This window comes from Nematolebias whitei, chromosome 21 (assembly GCF_014905685.2).
Source record: "Nematolebias whitei isolate Nwh7 chromosome 21, NemWhi1, whole genome shotgun sequence".
NCBI classification, from domain to species: domain Eukaryota; kingdom Metazoa; phylum Chordata; class Actinopteri; order Cyprinodontiformes; family Rivulidae; genus Nematolebias; species Nematolebias whitei.
In genome coordinates, this window is record NC_056518.1 from 9800732 (window position 1) to 9827995 (window position 27264).

A 27264-nucleotide genomic window follows, 5' to 3' on the forward strand; every position below is an offset into this window, starting at 1 on the left:
CCATGAAAACAAATAGAAACCAGAAAATGAGTAACTACAGAATCCTCTTCTGGTCTCTCTGCAATGTCTTTTGTGTTAAACAATTACATAACTGCATAGAAATGCCCTAAAATGTCTTGTGGAGGTGAGGCAGCTATGCAGGAGGCGGTTTCTGTAACTTACTCCTTAAATAATAGAACAGATGTTCAGAGACTAATATTCAGGATCAACAGATCAAGATCTGATAAACAAGCAGAACACCACATTTTAAAAACACAACCTTGTGTATGTATAAAACAACCAAGAACTGCTTCATGAGCTTCGCGGTATACAGTAGTGCCTCGCTACTTGGAGGTTTGCTTTTCTCAGACTCACTCGATTGCGATTTTTCAAAATAAGATTGGACATGACACACAATTGGCTGATTGATGGATGAGCCACACGATCAGCATGGACTTTTTATTTAAAATAAATTATTTTAAATTATTTAGCCCCTTCTGCACTTCTGTGCAGCCCACAGCTGCAGAGGAAGCACCCTCTCTCAGAGTGTCATATCTCAGCTCTGCAGCGGAGAAGTGGGCGTGGCCGAGAGCGCTAGCAGAGAGCAGCCGATGCTGAGAGCTGAAATCATGACATTATGTGCCCCGTCCCCACCACCTGTCGGCACTGACGTAACGCTAAACTAGCGGTTCGCAATACAAGTGCACTAGCTAATAAGCTAAAGGCAGCCTCTTCCCTCACGCTTCCCTCGGTGTTTCAGGGTACGGATCGCCCGCGATAAACGAGAGACTACTGTAAATCAAAATCCTTTTTGCAGAGAAGATATTAGATGTAAACTGAGTGTTTCTGATTCAGCAATGGAAAAATGAAGTGACTGTTACAATGAACATAGGTTTTGTGTTACTTCGAGAGATGGAAGTTAAAAAATGAAATTTATAAATAAATAAAATGCCATAAAAATACACACAAAAAAGAAAAAGTCATGAGGTCATGCTGGAATGAGTATGTGTAGTAAAACCAGTCTCCCAGTTTGAATCGGAGCTGATGTGTTGTGCTGGACACCATGGCTTCAACAGAGCACAGAACAGATGCTGTGCACAAGAAATGAGCATCCATTTCCATACACAGCAGGTGCTGGCTGTCATCATACGTAACTGGATTCGGACTGGCTTACAGCACAGGGTTGCATTAGTGACTCTGGCACTGACAAGTCAATACATGATTCTCGAACATGAAAGTTAGCGCATTCTTTTCTACTTGTCTCACCCCCAAGCAGCTTTGACTGACAGTTGAAAAACTCAGGTTTACGGGACGAGCAGTAGCGCTGGCAGGTGTGGTGAAGAATTTGGATAAAGGTGCACTTCTCTCCAGCTGAACTTGCAACCCACTGATCCAAATCATTGTCAAACATGAGATCAAACTCTGGACAATCCTTAGAGACAAAAAAGAAGAAAAAGTTTGAGAAGTTTGTAGTAAGAGAAATTAAAAGACAATTACAAATATTAGTAAAAACAATACTAATAAGAAGACAAAAACATGATAGAATAGTACAAAATAGCTAGAACTAAAATAAAGCTGCATTTAAACAGCAAATATTTAGTGGTTAATGAAAAAAGAAATCTCATTCCTTGTTGCGGGTCACAAAAAACTAGTAATAATTTAGAAACTTTATGAAAATATTTAATGACTTACTTTGTTGGCATCGATGCCATTGACCTGTCGCAGCTGGTCGATTGTCCACTGTGACCTTTTGACAAAGGAAGATGATCCCTGGAACTGCTTCACTTTTGTGATGGATACATGAGACGGTTTCTTATTTGTCACTGAGGAAACATAAACAAGAAAACAACTAGATGAGGCAAATACACCAATAATAATACATTAAATTGTACATTAAAAAAATCCACTCTATGAATAGCAATGTTTGATTTTGTACAAAAATCAAACAAAGCTATTACAGTTGACATTTAGTCGTTAAAAAAATGTGTTTAGTTTATCAACAGAACGTACAATTTTAAAGGTTTGAAGTTTGGTGTTACTTGTAAATGTTGGTAATAAAAAGTAATGAAATTTAAATTTGGATAGCAGATCTGTTCTTTTTATAAAAAAAAACAAACAAACACATTTTCAAATTCGTTTGTTTTGTTAGTAAATAAAAGAAAAATCCGAATACGTGGCAAAAAAAAACAGATAAAACAAATCCTAATAATAAATCAAATGAAAACAAAAAATCCATCTTATACAGATCCACAGCTCCGTTGTGGAGAAACTTCTGGTTAACAGGACTGACTATTATCCATCCATCATCTTTTACCCACTTCTTCCATTTTGGGTCACGGGGGTCGCCGGTGCCCAAGTCCAGCAATCACTGTGTGAGGGGCGGGGTACACCCTGGACAGGTCTCCAGTCCATCACGTGCTGCTGTCTTGCTATTTTAACACCGGAACAAAGCTTTTGCAGAAAAGGGGAAGTGATTATCTTATGTTCCCTACTCTTCATCACTCCTCCCAACACAAACTACCAGCTGCCCACTATTTGTATTTTTCCAGTTGTAAGGTTTCACTGTTCTGAAGATGCACCACGCCCATCTCTGGGAATGAGCTGTATAGGTAGGGCTGAATGTCACGCAATACATTTGATTTGCAAACTCCCACAAGAAAATGAATGGTTACTTTTGTTCTGTGTCCATTTTGACAGCTGCAGTCAGGTTCTGGTATTTCTGGGTGGGATGAACAAATGGACATTCAAACAGACCAAAGACAGGCAAGCTGACCTGTCTCACGATATCTTCAAGAATGTAGTTTTTCAACAGTTTCAGCTGTTACACAAAGTCATTGATCAAAATCTTGTAGGTAACAGAGGCAGGTAATCTGAGCTTTAGATATTAAATAAAAAGTATGACATTGATAACTGTATGATGCATAAACGAACAAAATGCTAATGAACAGCTTTGTTTGACTTTGCTACATACAGTATTTGTTCTGAGAGCATTTTATGCTGACATAATGGTTACAAGAAAACAGACAGTACTGTTTGTATACAAACTACTGTAGTAGCTTTGGTACTTTCAGACCCACTGTTACAGCATGGCTTTCTGATTTATGTGTATCTCACTATAAAATGACAGTATATTGTCAGAATACATTAGATGAACTTGCAGAAATGTAAAAGACTAATATGACATGAGATTAGTAATTTAAAAACACTAATAACATTTTCTGCACAAATGCACAAACACATCCCTTCTGCTGAGATTGCACACAGCATGGCTCCATCATAAAGGTACAGGGGTCGAAACCTTTAAATTAAACGTTTTACCTCCTGGGGAAATCACTGATTTTGTGGCTCAGCAGTTGAGAAGTTCTTAACTATTGTGCATAGCATGATAAACTATAAAAATAATACTATAATTATGAAAGTGTATTTACGCATGAGCAGCTTTGACTGACATGTTCTTACATTGTGGATGGTCAGCACACAGATTTTCTGAGGCTACTTTCAAAACAATCACACACCATCTCAGAAATTAGAAGGAAAAGTGGCATGCACCTCTTGTGCTGTCATAACATTTTATCCATTGTTGTATAACAAATTCATTCTACATGATCAGTTCCTCACCTCAAAATCCGACAGCACAGAGTGATTTTTCATGTTATTTTTTCTTCTACAACACCATGACATTGCGGTAAAACCCAATCACTGAACCGCATCAGTGAATATGCAAAACAGAAAAGAAAAAAAAACATCTCTGGGAAATAAGAGTTTCTTGCCATACAACTAGACACAAGTCTTAATAAAACTGCCAGACACCTTTGAGGCTCTCAAATCAATTTTGTTTTCAGGTGTTGACTCCCACCTTGTCTGAACAGCTCTCTTGTATATTAACATAATTACTGAAAGAGATGATTTTATTGAAATAGCAATTAAGAAGAAAGTGTTCAGTCGATCTCCTCAAACAACATCAAACTTCAAGTTCCCTTCATGACAAGTATAATTAAAGCAATGCATTATTCTTTTTCTTTCAGCTGTTCCAGCTCTTCAGGAGTTTCCACAGCGAGTCATCCTCCTCCATCTCACTCTGTCCTCTGCATCCTCTGTCCTCACTCCAATTACCTCCATGTCCTCTCTAACTGCATCCATATATCTTTGTCTCTTTCCTGGCAGCTGCATTTCTAACATCCTTCTACCAATATACCCACTGTCCTTCTTCTGGACATGTCCAAACCATCTCAGTGTGTCCTCTCTAACTTTATCTCCCAGTTGTTCAACCTGTGCTGTACCTCTGATGATCTCTTTCCTAATCTTATCCATCCTTGTCATTCCTAAGGAGAACCTCAACATCTTCATTTCTGCTACTTCCAGTTGTGTCTCCCGTCTTTTCTCAGTACCACTGTCTCCAAAATATACAGTAGTCCCTCGTTTATCACAGGGGATCCATACCCTGAAGCCCCGTGATAAGTGAAAAAACACAAAGTAGGAATAGTAGTACAAGTAGTAAGTTGCAGTTTATTTTAGTATTTATATATATTTATATTAAGGCGTTTTAAACCCTTCCCACACTCGCAATATTCTAAACAATGTTTCTAAACTCTAAATGCTCTAAAAGAGCACAGCATGTCATGATTTCAGCTCTCTGCCACCTCCCAGCCAGTGCTCTCTGTACTGGCCACACCTAATTCTACACTGCAGAGTGGAGATCAGCTGGTCAGCTGCAAGAGGGAGCTTCTCCCACAGCTGTGGGCTGCACACAGGTACTAAATCATTTTAAATTATGTATTTTAAATTAAAAAATCCATGCCGATTGCACGGCTCATCTATCAATCAGCCAATTGCGTGTCATGTCCAATCTTTGAAAAACAGCAATGGAGCGAGTCCGCCAAAAAAGTAGCGAGGGACTATTATACAACATTGCTGTTCTCACCGCTTTCTTGTAAAGCTTTCCTTGGATCTTTGCTGCCACCATTTTGTCAGAAACAATGCCTGAAACTTTTCTCAATCATCCCAACCTGTCTGGATTCTCTTCTTCACCTCTTTACCAAACTCACTGTTTTTCTGGACAATTGACCCCAAGTACTTTAAGTCCAGAACCTTTGTGACCTCTGGTCCTTGTACCCTCACTGTTCCACTGGTCTCCCTTTCATTCACACACATGTACTTGGTCTTACTACGACTGACTTTCATTCTTCTTCTTTCAAGTGCAAACCTCCACCTCTCTAAGTTCTCTTCCACCTGTTCCCAGTTCTCCCCACAAATCACAATCTCATCTACAAACATCATAGTCCACAAGGATTGTTGCCTGACCTCATCTGTTCAGGTCCATTACCAGAACAAATAAGACACCGGCTATCACAGTGCACTAAGATTCATAACTGATAAATACAGCAAAGTTCTTTCTGATCTTCACTTCTCTACCATCTTATTTAAATATGCTGTATGTAGTGTTCTTTCTTGGCATAAAATCATGTTGCTGCTCACAAATAGTCACATCTAGTTTAAGTTTTGTTTCCACAATGCTGGGGACACCCACCCAACATGTATGGTGTGCCTAGGTTTGAAACATGCCTAGGCAGTCTGTGAAGGAGTATGTGCACTAAAGGTGTTTTGTCACTGTCTGGCCAGTCAGATAATATTGTCCAGCTGCGATCCAGTGATGGCTTTGGCAGCCAAGGAGCAGAACCCATCTGACCTGCCAAGTTTTTGCCGGTTGCTGAACCAGAAGGGGACAAGTAGGTTGCAAGTATGTTGCCCCAAATGAAACTAGTTGGGGCAACATACTCGAGGCTGTGGACTCGCTGCATCTGAAATGATGGAGCAGGGTCTAACTTTGAGCTTATTCGACTTCATGATGGCATGAAGTGAGCTATCAGATGTGGAGTTAGAGCTACCCTTCTCAGATGATAATGAGGATTATGACCCATTGCCCCAATGCTCAGGTTGGGTTGCAAAACAGGCATGAGCCAACATGGTCATGAAAACCCATCTTCATCCGAACTGGATTTAGACCTGCATGACGTGTGCAAGTACACTGCTGTGAAGCTTGACTTTCAGTGGCCTGAAGTCCAAGCAGAGGTGGTTTGCTTACATTTTGATTAAAAAAACTGCCAAAGGCTAACTGGCAAACTCCTGTCATTGTGCCCAGAGTTGCTAGAAAAACTATTTGGCTCTTGGCGGAGGAGGCTCTTTAAGGAGAAAAACCCAATTCATTCAACCTTTATTTATACAGGTTAGTCTAATTGAGCCTCGAGGACTCATTTAAAGACAGACCTTTTTTTAATAAAGAATGATGAAACAATAGACAGCAATGGCAACTGTAGACAATGGTGAGAAGGTGGATCTGTCCTGTCTGGACATGAAAAAGTAGTCTCTGACAAATGCCTCTAGACAAGCCAGCGGTTGCAGCGCACCTGCACCCAAATATGTCCATGTCGGTGGGTGGCCCTGCTCTCCCCTCCAGATTGGACTGCTCTCAGTCAAGCCTGACAAAGAAATCATATAAAGTAGCTGTGCTGTCACTCTGTGCTCTGAACATCTCCTCCATGCTTATGACTTACTAAGTAGAGCTGGAGGAGCAGATGACTCTGAAAAGGTGGTCATCTGCTCCTGCATTATGGGACAAAATGTGCATCATTACAGATCTCTGGCTGCACAAAGTGGCAATCCAGGCAATGGACAGGACCAAAGGGCTGATGGTTCAGCAGGAGAGGGCCAGGTGGCTGAATCTTAACACTTATTCCATAAAAAAAGAAGGCGGACCTCCTCAACACTACCATCACCCTTAAGGCTCTGTTTGTCTTAGGGGTCAACTTGATGCAAAAGAGGTGGGAGACCAAAATAAAGGCACAACAAAGTTCTGAAGCTGTGTCTCCACAGACGCTGTTTGCCTCCACAACTGCAGCTCCGTCGCCCCAGCACCAAACATTTGCTCAGGCAGTGGCACACTTAACCCCCCCCCCCACACACACACACACATACACACACACACACACACACATACACACACCTTCAGAATCCCAAAATTGATGAAGGTGCAGGAAGTTCTACAGGCACCACAAAAACCCTCCTCTAAAACCCCATGGCAGAGGAAGCCCTATGGTCCCCGCCCTAACCAACTGCCACCCACCTCTACTTAGGTGGTAATGAGGAGAAAATGGCTGGCCTAATATTTTCCATAGATGGAGGAAACAAGCAGGATTCTCTGCCCTCAATGATTCTGTTCCTGAACCTGTTCAGAGAATTCAGCCAAGTTCTGTGCATGTCCAAGAGGATGTTCGAGCCTGTTCAGCATGCAGCAAAGATGAGACAGAAATACTTTGCCCATGTTTGACAGACTGCCCAGCCAGCCGCCTGACGGTGAAAGCAGAGAAATATGCAGAGTGCACAAACTTCATGTGGGTTTGGAAAACTATAAAATGGGGATACTGGATAAAATTTGCAGAACAAACACTAGCCAAATACTGGTTAGCGGCGATAACACAGCTGCTCTGGTATGAGCTGTGGCTTCTGCCTGCATGCAAGTACCAGCTGTCTCAGGTACAGGGACAAATCTTCCACCTCTACCCAGAAACACTGGCTCTGTGGGCTTGGCCGGTGAGTGGTTCAACCTTCAATCTGCAGGACACTCCCAGAATGTGTTTGAGACCATATAGAATGTTGTATTATGAAATTCTTTATCAAAAGGCTCGTGAACGGTCGGCACAGATATTCAGACAAATAGGGAAAAATAAAACACAGAGGCTGTTACTGCTAGGAGTAATAAGTGTCCTTTATTAACCTGCCACAGAAAACAGCCAAGCAAAAAACATGTACACTCGTACACTCTTAACACACAAATTGATATGAAAGAACTTCTCACCGTGACACTGGCCGGGAAGTCGTTTTCGACCCAGGTAAAGAAGAATCACATCAAAATGGCGCATGGCACCAGCGCGTGCTGATCCATCACAGGACTTCCGACTTCCTGTGTTTGCTACATTTCTTATATACCTTCCCTGATCGCGTGAGAGCAGTGATGGTTGCCAGGAGGGCAGATTTAATTAAATCTGTTTTCCCTTCATCAAAGCAGTCTGTGCAACAGAGCGATGGTTTCATGAAAAACATGTCCTTCAAAACCTGGGTCACTGTAACCTTAAGATTGGGCCCAATCTTCTGGTTAGAGCATCCCCAGAGAACTTTAATTACTCCAAAACACATCTGCAGCACAGGAATGACTGAATAAGCAGATAAGCTGCATCAAAAGTGAGTATAAGTGTGTTTAAATAAGTGTAATATAGGTATAGATTGACATAAAAGCATTAAAATAATCATTTCTATATCATTCCACCCTTGCTTTTATGGCAATTTTAGACATTTAATTCTGAATAAGTAACACACACAAAATGTATATGTTTGAATAGGCATAAAGGCAACTTAATATATTGATATAAAACATATTTTTATATCAAATGTGAGGGCACCTGCAACAAAATCTCTATGAAAGCAAAGGTTACAGTTTTGAGACATTGTGCTCTGACTTTTTCAGTGTTCTGTGGCTGAGATTTGGGAATTTCTTACAGAACTTGATTAACAAGAGAAAAGCTTTTTCCACCATCAAAGTTAATTTGGCTGCTATTTCAACTTGCCACATAGGCTTTGAGACAAAACAGCAGTCCAGCATCCATTGGTAGGTCGGTTTATGAAGGGAGCTCACAGAAAATTCTGTCTCAAAATCTATGCCTCCTTCATGAGATCATCTCCTGATGCCAGAGGCTCTCACTGTTTCACCTTTTGAGCCTCTGGATAAAGTGGACTTAAAGTTGGTAGCACTAAAAACAGAGCTTTTGCTGGAACTTGTCTCTAATAAGCATGTAGGTGAAATTCACCCTTTATCAGTACACCCATCTTGCACAAAGTTGGCTCTGAGAAAGACTAGAGTGACTTTGCTCCCAAACCTTGCTTTTGGGCCTCAAGTGTTGGGATTAGGGCTTAATCTGAGCCGGATTCTGCCTGAACAAAATCCGGGAACTCTCTTATTTTGACAGGGTGCTTCCGGTAACTGTTTGCTAGGATCTGGCTTGGATCTGGTTTATTAATTATACATTTAGGACAAATATGACTGCCTTGAATGAATAAAACTTATATTGGATATGTAAACTAAAAATAACTAGATGAGCACTAATTTTCAACAACAGCACACAAGCTGCCTCTTCAAGTGAAGCATTTCCACGTCTACCCTTAAAGAAATCTCCACCCCTTAAAGAGTGGTGGGTGCAAGTGTTGAGCAGGCAGTCGTGTTGTACGCAGGCAGGAGCTCACAGTCGCAGGCAGGCACCTTGAGGTTCACATGTGGAGTTGGACAACAACTAGCAGGGACAGAGTTGGGCTCGGTTCCGAGAACCGACAGAAGCAGAGTGTTTACAAATGTAGATAAACGTAGATGTTTAACAACCCGTTAAAAAACAATAAAATGCAGGAAATTGCATCTATTCACAAATTTCAGTGGAAGGACACCCAGACCCTGCTTGCTATTTGCGGTCTGACATCGATTGGTTTACAAATTAGGCCCTGGTAAGGATCATACTCTTCCAATTGAGTTAGTGGCTTTCTATCACCCTCCATTCTCCTCTGAGAAGCAGGAGAGGTTACACAAACTCTGTCCGGTATGCACTTTACTCATCTACTTGGACAGGGCAATACATGTCAGGAAAAGTTATCAACTATTTGTCTCCTGAGCTAAGAAACTTTATGGGAAGCCGGTAACAAAACAGTGGTTCTCCCACTGGATTACAGGTGCGATTGCCTTAGCCTAGAGTTCAAAGGACTGTAGCCTCCAGAAGGTTTGTGTGCTTGTTCTACTAAGGGCTTAAGCTCTGTTTGAGCCCTGCATAAGGGGCTATCCCTTCAGCAGATTTGCACCACAGCAAGCTTGGCTTCTATTTACAGGTTTGCACAGTTTTACAAACTTGATGCCACTGCATCATCACTGGTTCATTCAGAACTCAGTCTAGCACCAAGTGCACAGGAGAATTGAAAAATGAATGCTCTAAACAGCTTGCATGCAACGTGAAATCTGCTGAGCAATACTGGAGTCAGTAAATTTTTGTTCCTAATTTAGTAGTAGTGGAATGCTTGTCTCACCAAGTCACCTGATGTTGTGAGGAAGAAGTAAACATTTTTGAGTAAACTGTCAGTGCATCGACAGCCCTTTAATATGGGGAGGGACCCTGCCTTCCTAGACACCGATTGGCTTATTTCCAGCAAATCCTGGCTGGTGTAATGTAATAGGAGTTTCTGATGAGGTCAAACCGAGGGTGTTCCCATTGTGAGAAACTCATTCATGCTACTCAGTGAACCGGGTTCTTCATCATGTGGTTCATCAGCTTAATTCCCTTGTAGTTTATACAATTTTCTACATCGCTCTTGTTCTATAAAATGGGCACCAGCACACTTTTTCCCCATTCCTCAGGCATTTTCTCACCCCTCAAATATGCCATTGAATAATTGAGTTAAAAACCTCACAGCCATTTTCCTAGACATTTCCATACCTTCACTGGTATGCCATCAGATCCAACTGCCTTTCTACTCTTCATCCACTTCAAAGCTTTCTGAACTTCATCACTTATCTTTCCTAATTCCTGGTCCAAAATATTTCCCTTCTATTCTTCTTTCCATTTCATTCTCTTGATTCATTAGCTCCTGAAAGTACTTATTCCATCTTCCCATCACACTCTCCTCACATCTACATTGTTTAAGTAGATGTCAAAGTTATACATTTAAAGCCATAGTCTGTTTGTGCCTGAATTATACCTGAATCAGCTTAGCAACACTACACATCATTTTTATGTTGCAAATGAGTTTCTTGGTTGGCTTGTTAACAGTTATTAACAGTTTGATTTCTTGTGACAATGCAAATGTAAGCATGTTCCTTCCTAAAAATAAGCTGCAAATATATGAAAAAAATGAAATTTTGTACAAGAAATCACACCCTGAAAAAGGTAATGAAGTGTGTTAAAAACAAAAATATGAAGGAAAGAGTAAAACAATTGAAAGGCTGCCAAACACATTGTTTCCATCCATGTGGGCTGGCTGTCAGGGGAAACCATGCCTCCCCTCTTTCTCATGCTCTGATGGTGACATGCTCTCACTTCCCACAGTGAATAAACCCCTTGTTCTTGACAATGTGAGAGTGTTACAATTGGAAGGAAAACTTGTACAGTACACTTCACAGACTGCAGACTTCAAACAGGAAATGTTCTCTGGATCAGCTTACCCTCAAGGAATTATTATCACAGTTGTGGTTGTTAGTAAAAACGGGAGTAACAGGATACTGATAACACCATAAAAGCAAGTGATTATGAAAGAGGACCACCTACATGGGCATAAATTAAAACCTTCTATTCTTTTATATGATGCATTATTATTTCAACTCTGATGCTATTAAAAAAAAAAAACTACCAAAAATAATAAGCAACGTTATTTTGAGACAATCAGGCAAAGCTTTACAAAAATCTCAACCTCACATCTTATAACTAAAAACAAAACAAGTCACCAGCTGCTTTTAGAAACCTGTGTCGCTCCATAGATTTTAATTTACACCATACTGTAACTTGTGTTTAATCATGAAGAATAACTTGTTGGTCCATTTGAAACCAATCCAACTCCACTATGAAATCTCAACTATATTCTGATGACTTCAAAAGAGCATTTTCAGATTTTGTCAGTCCACGTGTACTACAGCTCTCTTAATCAAGCAACTCTTCCTTCAGTAGTTCAATCTTCCCTTTGCGCTAGCATTTAGTACACATGGTTGTCATGGCAATTTATTTTGTATGGGACAAAAACACAAAAAAAAACAGGATTATACAACAAATTATGAAACCCAACAGTGTCTGACACTTCAAATGCATTTGAATGTCATTAGGAAAGTAGAAAAGGCTAATGAATGCTAAGTGCTACACAACAAAGAAATGCCGTACTGACGTTTGCTTGGATGTGCAAATAAACAGCTTTTCCATTTGTAGAACAGGATTATTGTCAAGGGCTAAATTAAGAGTTTGGAAGTGTTAATGCTACATGACTCAAAATCTCAGTGTGCCCTGTAGAACAAATCAGCTCTAAAAAATATATTAATAAATTGGCAGAGCTCAAAGCGCAGGTTCTACTGTTTAAAGAAATTGTGAAATTTCTTTATGTGAATACAGTTTAACAAGTGAAAATTATCTCCTAGTGGCTTTTAGTCAAAGTTTTGTTCAGCAAAAACATGAACATTAATAGTATGTGTGCTAACAAAGTGTAGAAAAGCAGATTTTGGTTCCATTCTGTGAGTTCACTGAACTAAAGAGGCATCAAGTATAGCTACGTATAATGAACTAACTCCATCTTTTTGTAACAAGTTGATATCTATCTATTGTACTTCATCTATAGATTACCGGTACTTGTACATTACACATTTATTTAGTATTTCATAAAAAGCTACTTTATTTCAGTAAAGAAAACTATTTTAATGCTACTGAGCTACTTTGTTTTGTTTATTAGTTTGCAAACTGAGCACATTTAACTCAGTTTTCTATCAGATTTTATGATTATAGCTCCATTTTAAGGTCGTCCCACTCTACATGAAATGAAACGTTATCTGCAGAAAGAAGTTGTCATTGCAGTGACCAGTAGCAGCACCAAGAAACAAAGACCACTGTAGTCTGACCAATGTTCAAAAAGACAGTGACTGTTGTATTCTGGGTCTTCTAAGGCTTCATTGTACCCATGCAGTGACATGGCACCGTTAGTAAAATGGGGTGCATTTACCATTGGGAACAATAGCTACAAATCACATCAGTTTTTACAACAGCTGAGACAAACAAAGGTTCTTATAGAACTGATACCATTAACAAGTGACAAATAATTAGCTAAACCTCACAAACAGTAACATATTTAAAACAATAGCAATTCAAGTTTAATATTGAGGTACAGAAATGATAAAGAGTCAACTAAAATTGTCTGACTTTCATTTTGAGTTGGGTCAAATAATGACCTTTTAATAAAAATTTTATATTTTATAAGAAAAATTTTTTTAGAAGTGCGCTGGGCATTTAGGTAAAATCATTACCCATCACCTTTAAGCTCCATGTGGAAAACTTGGTAAGGAAACTGAAAGTTAAACTGGGTTTCTTTTTCAGAAATAGATCCAGTCTAACTCTGAATACTAGGAAACACCTTGCAACTGCGACTTTCATTCCCTCAATGGACTATGGTGACGTTATGTACATGAACACCCCTAGAAGAACCCTGCAGATGTTGGATGTTGTCTATCACGGTGCACTAAGATTCATAACTTTTGTAATTACCATACACATCACTGCACCCAGTATTCACTGGTTAACTGGACATCATTAACTTCACACAGACTCTCTCACTGGTACATTTTCATCTTTAAATCACTTCTTGGTCTGTTGCCTTCATACATCTCCTCCTACACGTCACTGCGTGAGTGCAGCTACAGCGTGCGCTCTCAGGACATTATGTAGATGAACATATATCTGTGATATATTCATAAATTAAACGGATTCATTCATTTTTCTGGACTGAATAATATTGTGCATTGAAATTAATTAAATGTAACGTGAGGCGTTAATTTTCTTTGACCCATCAAATGAATGCGGTCATTTATTAACAGAATCAAAGTTTAACATCACACATTTACATTAATTTGGCAAATTGATTTCAACAACAACATAATTAATTAGCAAGCTTTACAGTCAGGAAAACCATACGGCCATGGTTTTCCTTTGCTTCACAACAGACATTTCTGAAAATATCTGGAATGATTTCTGGCAAGATATAAGAGTTTAAAGATGGAAATGAAGTTTAAATGGAGAGGAAAAGATGGATGAGGGAAATGTGTCAGTATCAGAACGGCACGCTCCGTTGAGATCCCAGCTTCCTCCTCGGTACACTTAGGTGGTGTAAATCGACTCTTTACCTGTAGCAGGTGTCTCCACTGGTACGGAGTTCCATTTAACGCACCCTTTCAGCGTCTCCGTAGGAACAGCTGTGAATCGTCCGAAGTAGTGCCGGTATTCCGTCCGACACAGGTTCACCTCTCGGTGGACTCACAAGAGGAGTAAGTCCGTCAGAGGCTCCACTCAGATGTGGAAGATTTCATAATTCCCACAAGACTCGGAAGAACTCCGGATCATGTCTGGACCTCCTGAACTCTCCAGCACTTTTTCTGTTCGGTTTGCTCTCCGAACTGAACTCCCACCGCACTCGACTCCACTCGACTCTGGGCTCGACTGGTTTGAACTAGGAAGTGCCGACATTTAAAGAGTTCTATTTCCGGTTCATTTGGGAAGTTCCTGATTGGTCGATCGACCAGACAGGGGTGTGTTTTTTGTGACGTAAGAGGTCACTAGAAGTCAGAAAAACAGAAAGAATGTTTTGGAACAGACTGAAGATGTTTTTTAGACAGACGAGAGAAATGTTTAGGCGAGTTGGGGGAAAACAGGTGCCAGCTTCTCTATTTACGTCTGAGAGGATTTAAAAACATGACAGTTCGTTCTAACAACTTGTTTTGCGTTTGACTCCGACATTTGACCGACATCACAACTTCTTCATTTCAGACAGAAAATCAGAAAATGCATGAATTACTCCGTAACACATTCTAACTTGATCTCTACTTTGAATGAGGATCAAAAATCACTAATACTGTTTCACAGTTGATTTAAAATGAGTAGTTCACTTCAACATTTAAAAATGGTTTGAACTAAACACACTTTGATTATCAAAACATTTGTAAAATAGTAATGATAATAAAAAAGAGAGTGTTCTTTCAATTGATCAGTGCAGGACACTTAGGAAGTCTCTGGATGAACTTAATCTTGTGTTTCTGGACTCAAATCAATGAAATACAGCTCCTGTCCCAGGAAGGCCCTCAAGGCCAGATTTGACCTGAGGCTTAGTTCACTACAATTATTACCTGCAGTGTTCCCTCAGTGAGGACTGAACTTGGCAAAAAGGGTCTTCTCCTACTCTGCTCCTGTTTCCTGGAATATCTTACAAAAAGATCTGAAGCTCTTGACCTTGACCTCTCTAAGTGGCTTCAAACATCTGTTAAGTTCCTGGCAAAAAACAATGCAGACATGTTCCTGTTTTTAGTTTATACACCGCCTTATATTCTAGCTGTTTTTTGTTTCATTTTTTTAAATACCATTTGAAAGCTTTCATAATGCATATGGTTGTAGCAGCATTTTGCCTCCAGTCACATCTGTTATCCATCCAATTACAGCCCTCACCCAAGGACAACACATTAAAATGATACTGCTGGCTTTACAAATTCTGTGTAATCTATTCAAAACAGACTCTGTTGAAGTTCACAGACGTTTTGAAAGTTCATTTCAAATCAAAGCCACTCATTATCATCATCAGTCCTTCAGTCATTTGCTATGGAGTTAAGTGCAAACATGTTTCTGCAACCTCTACTGTGGCCCATCTTCAGCAAGACTGATGAGGGCATAAAATAGGAGCCCTGGCCAATTACAGATGTTATCTGCCCATTGTCAAAGGGGATGCCCTTTGTTGTAGGTTTCTTAAGCTTTTTTTTTTTTTGGAGGATCATGTTTGACAAGCCACTCACAGAATTAAGTAAAAAGTATCTCAACTGAAACAATCAGTGAATGTCGTTTTTTTTTTTCACATTTATATTTTTGAATAAGTGATGAATTCCTAGTAGTTATGGCAGAAGAACTCCTAAAAATAACATGAAATTTTAACAGTTTCTTTATGACAGTTTTTTTCTGACTATTTGAGGCAAATTCCAAATGATTTTTTAATAGAACAATCATCACAGACAGAACAAGAAGGCAGACGTTCATAACAAAGACATGGGACATGTAACATATGCTTATAACACTAACAAAGCTATAGCTCAGATTGTTGGTCTCAAGTAATAGGGAAAAATATCACTAATCAAAAAATACAAAAGAAACAACTCAATCTCACTTACAAAGGCAAGCTATAGTTTTTGTTTGTTTCATTCTTTCTCCTACTCGAGTACTCATCTCTTTTGTAATTTCAGCTGGGGGGCTGAAGGAAACGGTTCAACATGAGGGAAACTGAGCGCTAGCTCTGTAGCTTTTTAGCTAGTGAGTTTGTATCACATGCCATAACAGGGCGGGGCGCCTACCTTCATCTGGACAGGGTTTTTTTTTGTGCTGAAACGTTTCACCTTCCATCCAGAAGGCTTCATCAGTCAAGGAAACACACAACACAAAACTGATTCTTCCCCCAACAGCTTACTCCAAAGTGGAACAAACCAGTTATGTTGGTGCTAAGATGGTCGCTTTTGCACGCCCCCTCTTTCTGTGCAGACCCTCTTCCTCATCGACAGTCAAGTCAAACTGGTTCAAAACCAACAAAGTCCATGCTCAATAATCCAGGTATATGTTATGTTAAAAACTTTAAAAGAACTGATTTTTATTGTGATTAAAAACTGAATCTTTGTTACAATTTTTTCTAGCACATATATTATTAACAAACCGGACAATTTGCTAGTTTATTAAAATATCGGCCACAGACCAAAAATGCACAACCCTATTGGTGACAGATCCACCTGGTCTTAACGTCAACTACAAGAATTGATACAGTTTATAGTATTTGACCAGTAAGAATACATTGTTGTGTGTCTTTGTCAAAAATAACAATGAATTCAAATAATGGGCATGGAATCCCACTGTTGGTCAAAAAACACTACCTTCAAGGTTTTGCGATAATCTAGATGTCAATTTTGACTTGATAATAAAAGGTTAATAGCACATTTTGACAATCATTGTTACAAGAGTTTAAATAGTCAATAGTCCCGTAATTACAACATTCTCAAAAAGTGAATATTTTACAAATGGCTCTTACATAGTATATAGTAGGTGTCCTTGGGCGTCATGAAAGGCACTTTTTAAATAAAATGATGATGATGATTATTATTATTATTATAGGCCTGTCACAATAACAAATTTTGCTGGGCAATTGTCTCAAATTATTGTGATAAATGATAATATTGTTTAAAATTTGACAATAATTATTAATTATTGTAAAATTTAAGAAGAAATATTGGTTAATTTGTTTTGCGTGTAGTACCTTTTTCGACCACCGGATGGCAGTATGACTGAATCGAAGGATGGATACTGAGAGAGCCAGCAGCGTGTCTCTAAGAAAAATAGGAGGGAGGCCCTTGACGTGACATGGGCTGTCTCTCTTGGATTCTCAAAATGGCAGATGCTCGGTGTGGTTTGAGCTCTTTAGCATAGCATTTTTCATATAAACCTTTTAATTTTTTTTTTTTTTTTTTTTTTAATCAGTAAAGTTCTCAGCTTATTTTTGCAGAGAAAAACAACTTTTTAGACGAAGGCACAGGTTTAAACCGTGAATTTTGGAGGTTTTCTCCCGAGGTCGGCCTGTTAGCTTAGCTTCTCAGCTTGGCTGCTTTTAACGATCCAAAAACACCATTTTGGATGGTTAAAACAGATTTTAAAGAGAAAGGGAGGGGTCAGTGAAAAGCTTCGGAGTGGAACCTTTTGTCATCCAATGTCTTCAGTAGAAAGAGAGAGACGCGACAAATTATAAAACCAATAAATGAAAATGAGGTTGATAATTTGTATTTATCATTGTTTATCACGACAGGCCTACTTTTGCATATCTCAAATATTTCAGAGAAGTTCTGCTGGGTTTCTCTTTCTTTCTTCTTTTTCTTCTATTTCATTTTACACATAGTTTATGACCTTTGATCATTTTCAGTAAAGCACATTTTCCATGTGGAAATTTAATGAAAACATAAAAAGTATATATAGTGCAAGTTGTTCCTAACTAGCTGTCTTATGAGTATAGTTTTATATAGAATACATAAAATAGTTCATGACAAAATTACTAAGTGCTAAAAAAATTAACCTGGGCACAGAGTGTACTTGCAACAACTCTGCAAAAAAATAAATACGCACATCAGGTCAAAGCACTATTATCTGGATATGATCCATTTTATGATGCACTTTAATGTTCAAAACGAGACATTCCTCAGCACTTAGTTCTTCAGCATAACATAAGATGATGTGTCTGGAAAGAGAATCCTCAGAGCAAAACTATTTCTGTCAAACTTGGGTTACATAGAATGAAACAGACACAACCTTTTCATTTTGCAATAACTGCTTTGTGAGTCCAGATGGCTGAAAGCATGTAAACATCTTTACAAGAAAATTCACTTTTTGGCTTACAACAGTCCTTGTATGAAAATTCCTACATATTATATAGTTCCTCCATTTAATGTATGCTTATACTTTCTTTTAAAGTCATGGTATATGTTTGTTTAGCAATAAGAAATTCTCATCTAGTTTGTGTATACTAAAGAAGTTTGCTAAACCTGTAATCATTTATTTTACCACTTTAATCAATCTTGTTGTTCACAGCTGGCACCTACAAAGATTCACTGTAGACTAAATATAAGTGAGTTCTTTAACAGAGTTTTACCTTAAATTGTAAAAAATACAAATCAAAGCAATACATTTTGGATGCACTGCCAAATTTCATTTCCTGTCCCATCTGTTCGCTTTTAGACAAGCTTTAGAAAAGTAACATCTACACAGAACAATGAAAACATACATTACTGTATTCTCTTCTGAAAACCAATAAACCAATAAAAATTCCTCTTGTGGTTTATGGAAACTTAGAAGTCCCTGTCCACTAAAAATCGAGTTTTTAATATGTAATATTAACGTATCTGGTATGCGAGTCAAAGACAAATCCAGTAAAATCCCTTGTAAGCATTGTGGCTTCAGATTTCTGCTTTTGGCTCTTGAGTCTCGGAACAGAACAGTCAGCATACTTATCCTACTTAAAGAGGCAACGACATGAGCAGCAGTGTGAAGATGCTACTCTGCATGATTTGCTGGTACTGTAAATATTGTTTTGCTTTTGTAAGCCATCCATCCATCCATTATCTTTACCTGCTTCTTCCTTTTCGGGTCACGGGAGTCACTGGTGCCCATGTCCAGCAGTCACTGTACGAGAGGCGGGGGACACCCTGGACAGTCCATCATAAGGACACAGAGACAAATGAGACAAACAACCATTCACTCTCTCTCTAGAGTCAGCCTAACATGCATGTTTTTGGTCTGTGGGAGGAAACCGGAGTACCCAGAGAAAACCCACGCAGCACAGAGAGAACATGCAAACTCCACCCAGAGAGGCCCCCGGTCAGGATTTGATCTTGCGACCTTCTCGCTGAGAAGGAACAACTCTACCAACTGTGCCACCCCCTTCGGTAAGCCTTCATGTCTAAGCCACAAATGTTAAATGTCGGCATATGTATATCAAACTTGGAGGCATCACAGCGTATCAAAAATATCAGGTAATTAAAATAAAGTCCTGACTTTTCAAACAAGTTCTCTGCAAGCGCAGCTGACGAACAGCAAGTCTTTCACATAAAGATAATCGTTTGTTGTTGTCCCAACAATTAACTTAAGAAACAGCTCAAGCATGAGTGAACGTGTCATTTACTTTTTATGTTTTGTCTCCGTCTCTCTCCTGATGCTGCAGTCAGGCGATCTCAGTGCACGTAGAGTGTGCCACAGACCCATGTGAAAAACGCTCATTCAAACTGTGCGTTATGGGAATGTAGCAGATAAACGTTTGCACAATTGTAAGATGCTAAAGTTCTGGGGGCTGAGCAGGGCAGATAGGTATATTTATTAGTCCCTGTTTACTGAATGAAAAAGTCATAGCAGGGCGCCATCAGGCAAAGATGAAATCTTAAAGGTCATCAGATGAGGGGAAAGCAATTTTTGAATTCAATGTTAGTAAAAATTGTGAGATTCTGGAAGACTGAAGAAGGACTTTAGGAAAAATAGGTTTTACTGTAATGCCATGACCGATAGATAAATTGAAATAGAGTATGTTTATTAGTTTAGGAGGTTGTTTCAAGATCAATGAACGTTTGTTTAAAAATAGAAATTTATGACGACGCTGCCGTTATATCTGCTTCAAAACTCACTTCTGTTTTGCTTTGATACAAAGATGACTTATCAAAGAGAGCCACACAGAGAAAAAAGTAGCACTGGCATTTATTTCTATTTAAAACTGTTTGTTTTTGTAGTTTTGTAGGAAATATTTTCATTCAAACGTTATTTATGCAGCTTCATTGATTCATGAGGACTCATTTACAAGAGAGACCTGATATAGCACCCTTATTGCATTACATTTATTTTTCACTTGCGGTTCAAACATTATCATTATGAATGGAAGGTATGAATGTAAAAATTGAAAATGTTGAAAACAGAGGACACCGATGTGAACAATATTAAACTTTAAACAGCCGAGCAAAATGTCTTTAAAACAACGGGCACAAAATGTTTTGACACAATAAATCTCTCGCAGCTGCTGTGCGACTGGGCGGAAGGATTTTAGCAAGTCATGTTGCAATTTATTAGTTTTCTATGCAAAATAGTTGAGCGAAGCATTTTTACAAAGTAATTCAAGTAAAACCAAAGTTCATGCTGAATAATCCGGTTATAAAATCCAATAATGTTTAGTCAGGTAATCTGGACAGTTTCTAAAAAAAATAAAAAGAAACCATCCAGATAACCCGACTGGATATTGTTGGATAATTCAAGTAGGTTTGTGGAGAGAATTAATCACACAACAAAGAAATTAGGGTGATTTTATTAAGAAGTCATTCAACCTTTATTTATACTGGTTAATCCCATTGAGCCTCGGGGACTCGGTTACAAGAGAGACCTGATTTATATATATTTTTTTTTAACAAAGAGTGTTTAACAAAGTGTTGCAATGTTAAAAGGCAACAAAATTCTAAACATGACAAAAAGATGACAATTTATATTTGTTTTTTTTTGCTAAAAGAACCCATTCTCTCTGCCTTGATTCAAGATCTCTTGGAGATAAACAGATGACAGAACAACATCTCAAAGAAAATACTCGTTTTTACATAAAATGTTTTTTTTTAAACCCATGAAACATTCGAAACTGGAAACAGTCAATGAGATGAGACAACTGTAGGAAACATTTGACATTTCATAAAGGTAGGTAAATGATTCAGGTTTATTGATTAATAACAATTTCAAATTTCACATATCTTTCATTATTATGAGCATCTTTAATGCATTTGGTCAAAGAATGATATATTATATGATATTACAATAATAAAGAGGTGATAAAAAAGAACACATAGACTGAGTATTTTTGTACAGAGGCTCAGCAGACACATATTTACAGCCTTGACCTGTCTCAGGTGTAACCAAACAATGAACTATACGATGATACCCTTACAGGAACGACATCTGGGTTAAGAACAGCGTTAGGCTTTCTTTTCTTTTTTTAAGAATAGAAATTAGAGGAAGGCAGTGTAACAGTTGTGCTGCAAGTGCAATAATGAGATAAAATGAACAACATTAAACAAAAACATTATTGGAGAAACTTCAATAACAACAAATCTGAAAACCAGATCAATACTGTCCTCAAGTATCTAATTAGGCCTGCTGCCCAAACCTCGATCCATTTCTATCGGTTTTCAGTCACTCCACTTATTAGGATCCCTGTGCGGCTGAGTCCAGTAGACTTTCAATTTTTACTTAACCTAACAAGGAAAAAGAACAATGCACCTTTGTTTATGGTTCCCCAATTCACAAATGAAGTACAAAAAACAAATCCATTGCGAGAGACCCACTCGTTGGTCACATGGTGAGTTCAGATCTCTGCTTGGTGGAAGAAAACAGCAACAGCAGCTTAGAGGAATAATAAGACAATGTGCCATTTCTAATTTTCTCTGATTACTGCACATGTTGAATATCATCAAAATACTAAACATTGTTAATTTACATGAAATAGCATTCATTAAAATTACATCGTTTATTTTAAAGGGATTAAATAATGCAGACACTCGAGCTTTGAGTGCTTTCAAAGTAATCAAGATTAAAACTATGGCCCCACCCGTTAGTAAAAATGTCAGACTCCCAACAAATGAAAAGAAAAGTAAAGAAGGGCAATCTGATGTGAATTTAATCATAGATAAGAGGAACCAGGTCTAAAGACTCAGCAGAGGCCAAAATATGTTTAAAGCTAAAGATAACAGTAACATAAAACAATGAAATGCATGAAAACAACAGGAAATGATAAGGAACCTGTTCATTATGAGACAATAATTTCACTTCAAACATTTTCAAATGCTGAACTGAACAATGAGTTCATTCGGTCTTAATTTGTGGAAAACAAATTTGTAACTAATTCAAGTGTGATCTTTCACAACACTTTGTAGTTTTAGTGAGTTCACTAATTCTGATGTAGTGGCAGGAACACAACTAGCAAGATGTCCGGGGGGGGGGGGGGGGGTCCGTGGTTCCTCCCCTAGAAAATTTGGAATAAAAGAGATGCCATTTCCTGCATTTTGATGTATTTAACATGTTGTTAAACATCTGTAAACATTTGATTAAATTGATTAAAAACAGGTCTCTCTTGTAAATGAGCTCTGGAGGCTCAATGAGACTAACAACCTGTATAAATAAAGGTTGAATTGAAATTACTGTTTTAGAGAGCAGTGAATTAAAGCAGCACCGATTATGTCAAACATCCTAACCCCCCTCTTCTCAGCTGAATTCAGTTCTGCGTGTTGTTCTCCTCCAGTCTCCATCACCACTGCCTTCAGGTGCTTCAATTATCTGTTGTCCAGCTGAGGACAATCCATCCATTGATTTATTTTAGATAACAAATTGGACGGTCTTTTCGACATTTTGATCCTGTTATTTTGACTAATTTTGAAACGCGATGTGAATAATACACATTAAACATTTCACTCGTATTTTTTTTTCTGTAAGCTTTTATATTTATCATCTTTGAAACGTATGCTTGAGTTCTAACACATTAGCAGTTGTGCGGGCTCTGCAGATCCTGTGTGTAAAACGTGCAATGTCAGCAGGGCGCACCAGCTGAGCGAGGTGAAGCTGACACCCCACCCACGTCAAAAATTCCAGTAAATACAGTGAGTGGTTAATGCTACGTTTGTGCTGGTTTGTGCCGTTAAAATGTTTGTTTGCTGCTTTGGTTTCTGAGACACAGCTGAAGGTGGATGAAGACGCTTCATCCCCGTGGGACATGCGGTCAGCGTCTCTGCTGGCAGCAGCGTGTGCACGAGCTGTTGCACCTGCTGCAGCAGTAACATCCACACCACAGACATGGACAACGTCTCCTGTCGATGTATTCTTAATAAATAATCAAAATAAAAATGTGCGATGACTTTGGACTTTTAGGGGCGGAGATATGAGATGGTGAGTATGACTGAACAGTTGCCGTAACGCACACGGTGAAAATGAGGGAGTTCCCAGATCTTGTTTGGGCAGGATCCGGCTCAAATTAACCACGGTGTATCCTTTCACAGTTACACTGTAACTGTGAAATTATATTTTTTACAAACATTGTTATTTTGTATGAACTTTAAAAATGAATGGAAAGAGGGTCTGTGCTTCTAGATTCAAGGGTCTTTACTGTCATTCGTATCACATGTGGTACATAAAGTGGAACGAAAGTGTGTACACAGGGTCCCAGTTACATCCAACAACAGCAAAAATATAAATTGTAAAAGAAACAGTAAATAAGGATCTAAGATATAAAATAAGAAATATGCTAAACACTAATAGTGCAAAACAATACGCCGAACAACAGCAGCACGAACATGAGTCTGTGTGAGTAGATGAAGACAAATGAACACAGCAGCATGAAATAATCAGCTAGAATGAAATCAACAGCATGGATAATCAGCAGCACATATCAACAGTCAAAGTGGCATTACAGTGTTTTTTTTTTCCACACTGATTATCCTGATTAGAGATCCTCATAGATCTCTAATCTAACAGCCTCAGGGTATACGCTGTTCCTCAGTCTAGTGGTTCTACACTTAATGCTCCTCAACCTCCTTCCTGAGGGGAGCAGGGCAAAAGTGTGTGTGCTGGGTGAGTGGGGTCCTTCATGATGCAGGTGGCTCTCTTCCTACATCTGGAGGTGTAAATGTCTGTGATGGTGGGGCGACTGACTCCGACATCTTCTGTGCAGCCTTCACCACTCTCTGCAAAGCTTTTTTTTCTGCAGCTGTGCAGCCTCCATGCCACACGTTGATGCTGGAGCACAGGATGCTCTCCACTGCACACCTGTAGAAGGAGGTGAGGACTGAGCTTCCCAGAAAAGTTTGTCTCAGATGCCTGAGGAAATAGAGTCTATGATGAGCTTTCTTGATCAGGCTGGTGGTGTTGAGGTTGTCATTCAGGTGTACACCCAAGTACTTGTAGCTGGAGACCACTTCCACCACAGATCCTCCTACGTTCAGGGGTGGTTGGGGGGTGGGGGTTTGTTCTGTCTGAAATCCATGTCCATTTCCTTCATCTTCTTCATATTGATGTGAAGGTTGTTTTTCCTGCACCAGCTCTCCAGGTGTTCCACCTCTTGCCTGTAGCTGGACTCATCATTGTTTGTGATGCATCCAACCACTGCTGTATAATCTGCAAACTTTACAATATGACAGCCTGGATGGGCAGCTGCACAGTCATACGTGAGCAGAGTGAACAGGAGGGGGCTCAACACACAGCCCTGAGGGGAGTCAGTGCTGAGGGTTATGGTGGAGGAGGAGAAGTTGTGGATCCTCACAGACGTCACAGCCTTCTACCAGGTCTGTACATAATCATTTACAGTACGTATGTGCTCCCTTGTGTTCTTTATTTCTATCCATCCATTATCTTTAACCTACTTCTACAAGTTTGGGTCATGGGGGTCGCCGGTGCCCATGTTCAGCAATCACTGTGTGAGGGGCGGGGTACACTCTGGACAGGTCGCAAGTCCATCACAGGGCCACATAGAGACAAACGAGACAAACAACCATTCACTCTCTCACTCGCACCTAGGGACAATTTAGAGTTACCAATCAGCCTAACATGCATGTTTTTAGTCTGTGGGAGGAAACCGGAGCACCCGGAGAAAGCCCACGCATGCACAGAGAGAACATGCAAACTCCACCCAGAAAGGCCCCAGGACCGGGATTTGAACCAGGGACCTGCTCGCTGAGAGGCAGCAGCTCTACCAGTTGCGCCACTGTGCTGCCTTGTTCTTTATTTAATTTTTATTAATTTATTTTGTGTAATTTTATTTTGTTTTACAATAAACTAGGTATTTCTTATACAACTTGGGCTTTGTACAAAACTCAACTCGACAGCTCTCCAAGCTTGCATGTGTTGGTGTTAAATTAATAAAAAGCAAACTGACTGCAGCTTTGTGGGCGACAAGGTACATTTTACTTCCACTCATTTTCTGAACAAAAGGGTTATACATGAGAGCTGCATGATATTGCAACGAGAAGCACCAAGTAAAAAAGCAATGAATATTTATTCCGTGGAGGGCTGACACCTCCTTCTCCTCTAAACCCCACACACAGACACACACAGAGTATCACTGAAGGGTGCAAATTACTGCTCTGCCACAACAAATCACAAGCATGCAGGAAATGTTTCATTTGTTCCCTCACTGGGTTTCCATCTGGTCTTTCCATGAATGATGTTCCATATAGAAAGAAAACAGCTGGATATGATAAGATTATTATAATACAGGCAGATCCTTATTCCATTCGCTTATTCTTCATCATCGCTTCAGTCCAGTTAACAAAAAAAGGAGTTCATTGTTTTTCCAACTGATCCATATTTTTCACGTGAATAAAAAAAGTAGAAAAAAATAAATAAATAAAAAAAAAAACCTCTTGTTTAAATGACCCTGTATAAGAGAAAACTTATCCAGAAAAGATTTTCTTCACATGCGTGTGTGCTCGACGTCCCACTAGTACACAGTGTGTATTGATGAAGAATTGTCAAGGAACCAGCTGGGATGCTAAGCCATGCCCTTAATGTGAAATACCAGAGCGAAGCTCATGCGGGGCCTGAAAGAGGAAGTCTCAGTTCTAACCATTAAAGTCCCCTGCAGTCTGCTGCCACCAGATCTGTTCAGTCACACAGACGCCTGGAGAGAGTGAGATGCCAAGGTGCCAGTTTATATCCTGTCTAGCCTTTAAAGCACAAAGGACACTAAACTTTAAGGTAGCTGACTGCATGGAGGTGATCTGAGCCCCTGCAGTGAAAAACTGATCCACACAGGATGTTTCTGTTAGAACTCAAACTTCTGTCCATTTCTACAGAACACATGCAAACATGCACTCAAGGCTGTTGGCAAGTTCTTTGAGTTCTAAAGTCTACGGGTGTCTTTACAACTTGTACAAATGTGGCATTTACAAGACAAAGTATTTTAACCAGACGGCACACAATTTGGAAACAAATAAAAGACACAAACAGACCACAAAGCAGCACTAAAGAAAAAGATATTAGTAATTGACCTTTGTATGTTAATAAAAAAAAAACTACTATGAAGTTTATGGAGAGTTTCTGAAGAATTTCTTTAATGACTACAGTATAAATAAAATGTTGTGATTTTTTTTAAACAAGAAGAACATTGATGAGGATCTATGCTATAAACGGTGTGTATTGGTTAATTTAAAGTGTCACTTTAGTTTAAGGCTCCTGCAGGATCCAAACGGTTCTGAACGGTGCCAAGCTTCAATCACAAAGAGCTGGACAAAACATTTGGTAACACATTATTTGAAGGGGTGTGCACAAGACTGACATGACACTGTCATGAATATGACATGAATATGAATGAGTCTTTATGAATGTTTATGACTGTTGTCATTAAGTGTCGTTCGGTAAATTATGAAACTTTTAGTGCAAAGTTGACATTGTTTAAAATGTCTTTGTTATGACAACTTGAAATTTTAAACAATGTCAACTTTGCATTAAAGGTGTCATTTTCCGAATGACACTTAATGACAACAGTGTAGGGATGCACAATATTGGATTTTTGGCAGATATCCGATATGGTGATATGTTAAAACTTATTTGGCCGATAATCGATAATCGATACCAATATTGATTTTTTTTTTTGCCACCCCCTAGACCTACTTACAGAGACTACATAGCTTTCTCTGCTGTGAAATTAATACACTACATTATTCGGCTTTGTCAATTTGGCCTGCTACCAAATGCAGATGCCAAACAGGGGGCTGAAACCTTCAACATGGATTATGTTTAATGTCAAATGTATTCATGACATTTACTTTAACATAATGACAACACTCGAACAGTGCAAATTTGTACATTTTCAAAAATCTAAATTCAATGACGCACGTGACATCATAACGTTGTGCTGGCGCTGCAAGCATTGTGTATATATATACATACACAA

General features: G+C 39.1%; 1 protein-coding gene across 1 annotated transcript in view; it reads right to left on the reverse strand.

Annotated features, from left to right (window-relative positions):
* stxbp6 (syntaxin binding protein 6 (amisyn)) overlaps nt 1–27264 on the reverse strand; it is a 78823-nt gene that overhangs the window by 12875 nt on the left and 38684 nt on the right. Inside the window, exons 3-4 of the mRNA XM_037695467.1 lie at nt 1672–1802; nt 1246–1411 (exon numbers count right to left, since the gene is read on the reverse strand). Coding sequence (XP_037551395.1) covers nt 1246–1411; nt 1672–1802 — 297 coding nt within the window. The remainder of the gene's footprint in view (nt 1–1245; nt 1412–1671; nt 1803–27264) is intronic.